Source organism: Globicephala melas, chromosome 8, assembly GCF_963455315.2.
Source record: "Globicephala melas chromosome 8, mGloMel1.2, whole genome shotgun sequence".
NCBI classification, from domain to species: Eukaryota; Metazoa; Chordata; class Mammalia; order Artiodactyla; family Delphinidae; genus Globicephala; species Globicephala melas.
Window position 1 is genome coordinate 59,853,913 of NC_083321.1, and position 11,489 is coordinate 59,865,401.

Consider the following 11,489-nt stretch of genomic DNA (forward strand, 5'->3'; position numbering starts at 1 on the left):
GTGCAAGTGCCAGTGGCTTGCCCATACCCAGAGGTGGGGCTGAAACCTGAGCAATATCTCCAAGGATGTGAGAGTTTGGCAGATTTATGATGCTGGTGCCTTTGTAAGCTCAGCGCCTGTGGGTCATCCGAGCTGTTTACTGGTGTTCCCATGGCTGGGGCAGGTCTGGCATTAGCATGCACACAGAGGTGGGGCTGGGGTCTGGGCTAATTCTGTGGCTCCCACAGCAGTACTGGTGCCTGTGTGATTGCAATGGAAATGCACTAGGGACCTGTGCTGGTGGCTTTGTGAGCATAGCACCTGAGGGACATTTGGGCTGATTGCTGCATTCCAACAGCTGAGGTGGGGCCAAGCGCAGTGCCAACAACAGTGTACTCTGTGAGCACACAGGGGTGACAGGCAACATGACAGAGTGACAACAACATTGTACTCTGTGAGCACACACGGATGACAGGCAACATGACAGAGTGCACTTCCTGGCGGACAGCTCCTGCGGAGGCATATTCAGTGGCTCCTTTACCAGAAGAAGTGCTCCAGTCCTGCCTACCTTACACCACAGCTCAGACATGGATCTAGGGGCTTCTACTCCAACAACTGGGGAGCAAACAAACCCTGCCCCTGACAGGGCTGTGACAACCAGACCAAAGGTGAGACGATGCTCAACATCCAGTGCAGGCTCTGGTTACCACAACACCAATCACACCCCCCTATCAAGAGGATAACGACCAGAACACACTGAGGGGATATGTGGCAGACATCCGTACTAAAAAGTGTCCTCACAGCAAAAATATTAGACTCATGGAAGCTATGCAGGGACACACCAACATAAAAACAGCCCTTCAAGACCACAGTAGATAACTGTTTCTCCTAAATTCAGTCAGAGAAATATAAGTAAAATTAAGCAGCAGAAGAACCACCCCAAATTAGAGGATCAAGAGAACTAGCTTGAAAGAAGAAACAATGAGTTCAAAAAGGAGGTAATAAAAATACTTAAGGAATTAAGAATAGCTATTGATAGAAATACAGATCATTTTAACAAGGAACTAGAAACTATAAAGGGGAGCCAATTAAACTAGAAAACTCATTTGCTGAGATGAAAACCAAACTAAAGGCAATAAACAGGAAATTAATAATGAGAATAAAGAAGTGATCTGGAAGACAGAGTAATGGAAATCACCCAATCAGAACAGCAGACAGAAAGACAAATGAAAAAAAAAAGATGAAAGCAACATAAAAGACCTATGGGATAATATAAAGTGTGCCAATCTATGCGTAATAGGGATCCCAGAAGGAGAAGAAACAGAAAAGGGGATTGAAAATGTATTTGAAAAAATTATGGTTGAAAACTTCCCAAGCCTAAAGAAGGAAACAGATATCCAGGTACAGGAAACAAGAGGGTCCCAAACAAGATAAACCAAAACAGACCTACACCAAGATATTTTATAGTTAAAATGGCAAAAGTTAAAAAGAGAGGATTCTAAAGGCAGCAAGAGAAAAATAAAGAATTAGTTACAAGGGAACCCCCATAAGGCTATCAGCTGATTTCTCTATAGAAACGTTACACGCCTGGAGTGGCAAGATATATTCAAAGTAAGGGAAAACCCTGCAACCTAGGATACTCTACCCAGCAATATTACCATTTAGAATAGAAGGAGAGATAAAAAATTTCTCAGACAAGCAAAAACTAAAAGAATACAGTAATACTAGACTTATCCTAAAAGAAATATTGAAAAGTGTTCTCTAAATAGAGAAGAATCTATAGGAAAGAGAAAATCACAATAGGAAAGTAAATCACTTAAATAAACCACTACAGAGATTAAGAAAAAAATTTTATGAAACTGATTATAACTACAATGCACAGAAAAGGATAAACATGAAAATGTAAAATAGGACATCAAAATCACAAAATGTGGGCAAAGGGAGTACGAAAATGTTGATCTTTTAGACTGCGTTTGAGCTTATATAACTACCAGTCTAAAGCAAGTAGACACAGTAATGGGTTAACATATTTGGAAACCAGGTAACCACAAATCAAAAACATACAATAAATTCACAGACACCAAAAAGAAAGGTACTCAAGCATAATACAAAAGAAAACCATCAAGCCACAAAAAGAAATACAAAAAGCAAAAGAAACAAAGAAGAAATATAAAATGAACTGGAAAACAAGGTTTAAAATCGCAATAAATACATATTTATTTATTCAATAATCACCTTAAATGTCAATGAACTAAATGCTCCAACCACGAGTGGTAGACTGGGTAATAAAAGAAGAACCTACATTATGCTGCCTACAAGAAACCCACTTTAGGGCAAAGACACACATAGACTGAAAGTGAGGGGAAAAAGACACTTCATACAAATGGAAATGAAAAGACAGCAGGGGTAGCAATACTCATATCAGACAATATAGACTGTAAAACAAAGCTCATAAAGGAAAATAAAGAAGGACACTGTATAATGATAAAAGGATCAATACAAGAAAAGGATATTACACTCGTTAACATATACACACCCAATATAGGAGCACCTAAATACATAAAACAAATACTAACAGTCATAAAGGGAGAAACTGATGGAAATACAATAATAGTGGGAGACTTTAACAGTGCACTGACATCAATGGACAGATCATCCAGACAGAAGATCAGTGAGGCAACAGAGATCCTAAAGGACACAATAGAACAATTAGACTTAACTGGTATCTTTAGGACATTACATCAAAAAAAACCCCAGAATACACATTCTTTTCAAGCACACATGGAATATACTCTAGGACAGACAATATACTAGGACATGAAACAAACCTCCAAAAATTTAAGAGGATAGAAATTATTTCAAGCATCTTTTTTTTTTTTTTTTGCGGTACATGGGCCTCTCACTATTGTGGCCTCTCCTGTTGCAGAGCACAGGCTCCGGACGCGCAGGCTCAGCGGCCATGGCTCACAGGCCTAGCTGCTCCGCGGCATGTGGGATCTTCCTGGACCAGGACACGAACCCGCGTCCCCTGCATCAGCAGGCGGACTCTCAACCACTGCGCCACCAGGGAAGCCCCAAGCATCTTTTTTGACTACAATGGCAAGAAATTAGAAATCAACCACAGAAAAAGAAACACTACATGGTGGGTAAACAATGTGCTACTAAAAAACCAATGGGTCAATGACAAAATCAAAGAGGAAATTTTAAAATACCTTGACACAAATGACAATGAAAACACAACCATAAAAAATCTATAGATACAGCAAAAGCAGTTCTAACACGGAAGTTAATAGCGATACAGGCCTTCCTCAAAAAAAAACAAGAAAAATCTCAAATAATCTAACCTACCAGCTAAAAGTATTAGAAAAAGAACAAAACTTGAAGTCAGCAGAGAAAGCAAATAATAAAGATTAAAGAGAAAATAAGGAGTTCCCTGGTGGTGCAGTGGTTAGGACTTGGCACTTTCACTGCCTTGGCCTGGGTTCAATCCCTGGTCGGAGAACTAAGATCCCACAAGTCACAGCATGGCCAAAATAAATAAGTAAACAAAATAAAGAATTAATTTAAAAAAAAGGGATTCCCTGTTGATCCAGTGGTTAGGACTCTGTGCTTTCACTACCGAGGGCCTGGGTTTGATCCCTGGTTGGGGAGCTAAGATCCCACAAGCCATGTGGCATGGTGCAAAAAAAAAAAAAAAAAGAGGGAGAAAGAGAGAGAAAATAAACAGATTAAAAGAAAGTAGGGGGCTTCCCTCGTGGCGCAGTGGTTAAGAGTCCGCCTGCCGATGCAGGGGACACGGGTTCGTGCCCTGGTCCGGGAAGGTCCCACATGCCGTGGAGCGGCTGGGCCCATGAGCCATGGCCGCTGAGCCTGCGCGTCTGGAGCCTGTGCTCCGCAACGGGAGAGGCCACAACGGTGAGAGGCCCGTGTACTGCAAAAAACAAACAAACAAATAAAAGAAAGTAGGAAAAAAAATCAATAAAACCAAGAGCTGGGGAATTCCCTGATGGTCCAATGGTTAGGGCTCCGCGCTTCCACTGCAGAGGGCAAGGGTTCAATCCCTGGTCGGGGAACTAAGATCTTGCAAGCTGCGTGGTGTGGCCAAAACAAAACAAAAAGAATAATCTTAAAAACAAACAAACAAAAAACCAAGAGCTGGTTTTTTGAAAGGATAAACAATATCTATAAATCTGGCCAGGCTCACCAAGAAGAAAAGGGAGAGGACCCAGATAAACAAAATAAGAAATGAAAGAGGAGAAATAACAACTGAAACTGCAGAAATACAAAAAACTGTAAGAGAATACTATGAATAATTATATGCCAATAAATTCGTCAACCTAGAAGAAAAGGACAAGTTTCTAGAAACATAGAGCCCACCAAAACTGAATCAAGAAGAGAGAATACGAACAAACCAATTGCTAGAAGTGAATTAGAATGTATAATTTAAAAACTCCCTGCAAACAAAAGTCCTGGACTGGGATGGCTTCACTGGAGAATTCTACCAAACGTACAAAGAAGAACTTCTTTGTACTGATCCTTCTCAAACTCTTCCAAAAGATTGAAGAGGAGGGAACACTTCCAAAGTCATCCTCTGAAGCCACCATTACCCTGATACCAAAACGACACAAAGACACTACCAAAAAAGAAAATTATAGGCCAAATATCTTTGATGAATATAGATGAAAAAATTCTCAACAAAATAACAGCAAACCGAATCCAACAACACATAAAAAGGATCATACACCACGATCAAGTTGGATTCATCCCAGGATCATAAAGATGGTTCAACATATGCATATTAATCAATGTGATAAACCACACCAACAAAAGAAAATACAAAAAAAAACCACATGATTGTCTCAACAGATGCAGAAAATGCACTTGATAAAATTCAACATTCATTCATGATAAAAACTCTTGCCACAGTGGCTATAAAGGGAACATATCTCAACATAATAAAAGCTATTTATGACAATCCCACAACCGACATAACTCAATGGTGAAAAGCTAAAAGCCTTCCCGATAAAATCTGGAATAAGACAAGGATGCCCACTCTCACCACTTCTATTCAACATAGTATTAGAAGTCCCAGCCACAGCAATCAGACAAGAAAAAGAAAAGGTATCCAAATTAGAAGAGATAAAGTTGTCATTATGTGCAAATGACATGACACTATATACATAAAACCCTAAAGACTCCACACAATAACTACCAGAACTGATAAACGAATTCAGCAAGGTAGCAGGATACAAGATTAATGTACAGAAATTGGTTGCACTTCTTTACACTAACAATGAAATATCAGAAAGGGAAAGTAAGACAACAATCCCTTTTAAAACTGCATCAAAACAAAACAAAACAAAACAAAAACTTAGGAATAAACCTGACCAAGGAGGTGAAACACTTATATGCTGAGAACTATAAAACACTGATAAAGGAAACTGAAGGTGATTCAAAGAAATGGAAAGATATCCCATGCTCTTGGATCGGAAGAATTAATATTGTTAAAATGGCCATACTACCCAAAGCAATGTACAGATTTAATGCGATCCCTATCAAATTACCCATGACATTTTTCAAAGAACTAGAACAAACAATCCTAAAATTTATATGGAACCACAAAAAAAACATACCCACAACTGCCAAAGTAATCCTGAGGGAAAAGAACAAAGCTGGAGGCATAACCCTCCAAGACTTCAGACAATACTATAAAGCTTACAGTAATCCTAACAGCATGGTATTGCACAAAAAGAGACATATGGATCAATGGAACAGAACAGAGAGCCCAGAAATAAACCCACACACCTATGATGAATTAATCTTTGACAACTGAAGCAAGAATACACAACAGAGAAAAGACAGTCTCTTTAGTAAGTGGTGCTGGGAAAGCTGGACAGCTGCAGGTAATCAATGAAGTTAAGGCACTCCCAGGACTTCCCTGGTGGTCCAATGGTTAAGACTCTGTGCTTCCACTGCAGGGGGCATGGGTTCCATCCCTGGTTGGGGAACTAAGGACCCCGCATGTCGTGTGGCGCAACCAAAAAAAAAACCCCCCAAAACAAAAAAACCCCACTCCCTCACACCATACACAAAAATAAACTCAAAATGGCTTAAAGACTTAAATGTAAGACATGACACAATAAAACTCCTAGAAGAGAACATAGACAAAACATTCTCTGCCATAAATCATATCAATGTTTTCTTTGGTCAGTCTCCCAAGGCAACAGAAGTAAAAGCAAAAATAAACAAGTGGGACCTAATTAAACTTAAAAGCTTCTGCACAGCAAAGGAAACCATAAACAAAACGAAGACCACCCTTAGAACTGGAGAAAATATTTGCAAATGAAGTGACTGACAAGGGATTAATCTCCAAAATATACAAACAGCTCATGCAGCTCAATATCAAAAAAACAAACAATCCAATCAAAAAATGGGTGGAAGATCTAAATAGATATTTCTCCAAAGAAGACATACAGATGGCCAAAAGCACATGAAAAGATGCTCAACATCACTAATTATTAGAGAAATGCAAATCAAAACTACAATGAGGTATCACCTCACACCAGTCAGAATGGCCATCATGAAAAAATCTACACACAATAAATGCTGGAGAGGGTGTGGAGAGAAGGGAACCTTCCTACACTGTTGGTGGGAATATCAACTGGTACAGCCACTGTGGAGAACAGTATGAAGGTTCCTTAAAAAAATAAAAACAAGGCTTCCCAGGTGGCACAGTGGTTGAGAGTCTGCCTGCCGATGCAGGGGACACAGGATCGTGCCCCGGTCTGGGAAGATCCCACATGCCGTGGAGCGGCTGGGCCCGTGAGCCATGGCCGCTGAGCCTGCGCATCCGGAGCCTGTGCTCCGCAACGGGAGAGGCCACAATAGTGAGAGGCCCGTGTACTGCAAAAAAAACAAAAACAAAAACAAATAAAATAAAATAAAAACAGAGCTGCCACATCATCCATCAATCCTACTCCTGAGCATATATCCAGAGAAAGCCATAATTTGAAAAGATACATGCACCCCAATGTTCACTGTGGCACTATTTACAATAGCCAGGACATGGAAGCAACATAAATGTCCACTGATGGATGAATGGATAAAGAAGATGTGGTACAACGGAATATTATTCAGCCATAAAAAAGAACGAAATAATGCTGTTTGCAGCAACATGGATGGACCTAGAGACTATCATACTAAATAAAGTCAAAGAGAGAATGACAAATATCATATGATATCACTTACATGTGGCATCTAATATAATACAAATGAACTTATTTACAAAACAGAAACAGGCTCACAGACATAGAAAACAAACTTATGGTTACCAAAGGGGAAAGGGTGGGAGGAGGGATAAATTAGCGGTTTGGGTTTAGCAAACTAAACCCAAACCAGATACAAACTACTACAAACCAGATACAAACTACTATATATATCAATAAAATAGATTTAAAAAACAAGGTCCTACTATATAGCACAGGGAACTATATTTAATATCTTGTAATAAAGTATAATGGATATACTCAATATCTTGTAATAACCTATAATGGAAGATAATGTAAAAAAAGAATATATATATGTATAACTGAATCACTCTCCTATACATTTAGAACTAACACAACATTGTAAATCAACTATATTTCAATAAAAACTTTTTAAAAAGACAAAAATAAAGTATGGAAAAGAATCTGAAAAATATATATATGTGTGTGTATATATATATATATATATATAACTGAGTCACTCTGCTGAAACTAACACAACATTGTAAATCAACTATACTTAAAGAATTTTAAAAATTTACTGCTAACTTCAGAGGTGCAACACTTCAGTGACGTGGGTGATCATTAATATATATTTTTACATGCTGGTCTGTAGACGTATGCTTTGCTAGATGCATGAGAATTATCAGGATTAATATATTAAATAATAAACTAACACAGAGATCTATGGGCTCCACCTCTCCAGACTGACTCAGTAGTTCTGCGGGAGGGCCAAAAAACCTGTGTTTTTTAAAGCACCCCCAGTGTTTTTGATGTTCTGCTAAGTTTGGGAAGTTGTAATGAACTAGGAATCCAGCACTATTGGTCACAAAACTTAGACAAACCTTCCTGTGCCTTCCTTTATCTTTAAATAGGGAATCGGACTAGATGATAGTTAACTAAGACCCTTCCCTTGGTCAGAGGTCAAGGTTTTCAAATTCCTTGATTACTGACATTATGAGGCAAGCTTAAACTACTTGTACCCAGTAAACATTCAATAAATATTTGTTTAATGAAGAGGGACACAAATCATATTAGCTCTAAAACTTTACAAAGGATTGAGGCTGCGGCGATTTTCCAGGGTTCAAAAAAATGCTACGTCCATTTTGTAAAGCCCATAATGATGTGCGTGTATACTAAACACCTAAATATGTAAAAATACCTTGCCAAGGACCCTGGGAACTAAACAGCGGTCTTATAGATGGGGGATCTACAACTGCAGTCTTGCTTGGGTGAGTAAAACGAAACAATGAGTAAAACAGCACAAAGTAGTGGTACTGGGCGACTCAGTTCACCCGGCACTGAAGATTTAAGGTGAATAGACAATGGTTATTACGAAGTGCCTACTCTGCGGACAACCTTAAAGAGTTTTAAAATTAGGGGAAAAAAGATTCTGGAAACGTCTCTCAAAGTCAGACGTCCAGGACACACTGCTAACAGCTGCGCCTCCCAGTCAACCCTTGTAGTTACGGCATTCCCGTTTTCTTTTCCTTCTTTTTTTTTTTGAAAGGCTACTAGGTGATTACAGAGTACTGAAAATCAGCGAAAATAAAGCGGACCTGACCTGAAATGTACTCTGTAGTTTACCAGAGACCTGGGTTCGAGGACTGCACCTAAGCAACACAGTCTAAGTCTGAACAGGCCGCGAAAAATATACGGCCTCTCCGAACACAGATTACCTTACGGTTTCTCCCGACACACCTACGAGAGGGCGGGGATTATCAGCCCCATTTGATAATAATAAGGAGAAGGGTTCAGAAAGACGCCTGGCGGGGCTCTAGTGGCGGAGCCAGGCGGGAAGCCAGGCCTTCAGAGGCAAGCCCATCTAAGAGGAAGGCGGTCCTCTTCTCCGTCCTCGACCCTCCCGCCTCAATCCCTCGGGGCGAGGCCCGGAAGCAGGGTCGCCAGTACCCGGAGCGGGCTGGAAGGCGTGGCACCCTCGCCTCACGCTCGCCCAAGCATGCACGAACCACGGGCACCGTCCTTCTACAGAGCACGCAGGCATCGGTGATGCGGTGCCTTTTCTCACCTCTCCTCAGGGCCGGGGGAAAACGCCCGCGGGGAGTTGAAACCCGGCAGGCCCCGCTGCCTTCAGAACGCAGTAGCCGCCCTAACCAGCGACCCCACATGTCTTCGGCTTTCCAGCTGGCGGGGGAGGGCGAAAGGCTGGATAAATCGCGCTCAGGCTTTTGGGTAAGGTAGTTCTGGTACCGCGAGGATGCTGGGAAGTGTAGTTTTCGGCCTGTCACACGAACGTCTCTCGGCGCAGGCTCACACCAATGTCCCGCAAAGCTGGGCCTCTTCACAGAGGGACCCACAGTTCCATAGCATGGTTCAGAGCGGCTCCGCTTTTCCCACCGCCCCTCCCTAACCCGTGCACGCTGTTACCGCCCTAAGAAAGCGGAATCTTGTTTGAGAACCTTCCGGCTCCCGTTTCCAGGTAATGAGATGTACAGCTCAACAGCCAACTCCCACCGAAGACCCAGTGCCCATTTTCAGTTTGGCTCAGTGGGAGACACAGTCACGTCTAGCCCCACGGCAACCTGGGAAGTGCAGTCCTCGGCCGCTGAGCATCCCGGGGGATCGCGCAGAGACCTTCTGGGAAGTGTAGTCCCGCGGGCCCCTCATTCTTGCTCCTTCATATACTGCTGCTTCGCCCTCTCGTGCACAGGAGGACGAAATGTATTTGGTTTAGTCGCTTTCTTCAGGGAAGCTGAATTCCTTCGTTTCTACGGTAGACAAGATTTTAAATCTTTATCCCTCTCAGACCTCAGTACTCCAGACTTTTCCCCACATGGTAAAATGTTGAAAATAACAACACACAGTAGTTGTGGGGTTCAAATGTGCCAATATATTCTGTGTAAATTCTAAAATGGTAAACAATTGTTAGGTTTTAGTGGCTTAATTATTCTTACAAGGATGTAAAACAGTTACCACTGGGTTGGCCAATCTATGAGTTTGCTTTTAAAGCTTTGTGAGCGTCAGCTTCTTGACAAGCACTATTCTAAGCACTGAGGCACATTAAAAGAACGTTGATTCCTGCCAGGGCTTTAACAGAAAAATAAATAGAGAGGAAATATAAATGCCTTAAAAAAAAAAAAGTTTAATCTCACCAGTTAAAAAAAAAGTAAAACCTAAATATAGACCATTCTTACCTGTTAAAGATTTTCTGAAAAATAATGATCAATTCTACCAAATAAGCCATCAGATAGGGTCACTCAAGCTGCTGGCAGGAATTTATGTTAGTATAACATATTTGGAAAACAATTTTAATAATATACATAAAACTCGAAAAATTGAATATATACATATATATCCCCAATGTGACTATAATTCTGTTAAACGATATGAGTAAAGTCAACAGGCATTGTTAATAAAAACAGCTGCAGCTGCTCACAGCCTGGGAGATACAGATCAGTAAGTGGGAACACAAATTACCTTAAATTCAGTAATGATTATGATAAAAAGTGTACCTCTTTTATACCTCTTGTTATTTATATTACTGTAAAATTCTCTCCCCAACACAAATAAACAGTGTTCATGATGGGCCAATCATATTCTTTGGAATTGAATATGGAATTGGCGATTGGATTCAGGGATTCTTAATCATCTTCTGAAGTTCGCTGGCACTACAGCAAGTGAATTTGGGAGCTGGCACAGTCACAATTTTGCCAGAGAAGTACAGAAAGGCAGAAGCAGAGATAGCAGATGGAGTGAGAGTCCAGGTGGTATTCAGCTAATAGATTTAGCCACTTCCTGAGACCTTCCTAAGGCTCCTGTGTTTCCAAATTCTCCATTGTTGCTATCATTTGTATGCTGAAAGTCTTAATTGATAAAAATATTTTCCCATAAATGTGTTAATATTTTCTCGTGTGTTGAGAGGAATAAAGGAGCTGATGCATATAAAATACTCAGCTCGGTACATGGCACATATGAACACCTAACAAGCAGTGGCTATTTTTATTATTAATGCCTGTTGACTTTGCTCAATGTTCAGAAGTAATTCTCCATGGGTCTCTCACGCTTCTGCATGGCTCGTTAGCAGAGGCTCTCTTTGCCTTTTGTTATGGACTCTCTTTTTAAGGAAGTTTGTATAATGAACAGCCTTGGGAAGTACAGTGTCTCCCTCTGGAGCCAAATGGAGCCTCATGCTTACTGCCTATTATAAAAACTTTGGGTTTTTCTAGCTCAGGGTTCCTCTCTGTAATGCAATCCACTGCACACTCAGGCACACACCTGGGCCTA

General features: G+C 40.8%; 1 protein-coding gene across 4 annotated transcripts in view; it reads right to left on the minus strand.

Moving 5' to 3' along the window:
* Positions 1-9,737, minus strand: part of CCDC90B (coiled-coil domain containing 90B) — a 59,987-nt gene extending 50,250 nt beyond the window's left edge. For all 4 annotated transcript variants that reach the window (XM_060303812.1, XM_060303810.1, XM_060303811.2 and 1 more), the window contains exon 1: positions 9,274-9,737. In XM_060303812.1, coding sequence (XP_060159795.1) covers positions 9,274-9,373 — 100 coding nt within the window. In that variant the 5' untranslated portion in view covers positions 9,374-9,737. The remainder of the gene's footprint in view (positions 1-9,273) is intronic.
* Between the last annotated feature and the right edge of the window lie 1,752 nt (positions 9,738-11,489).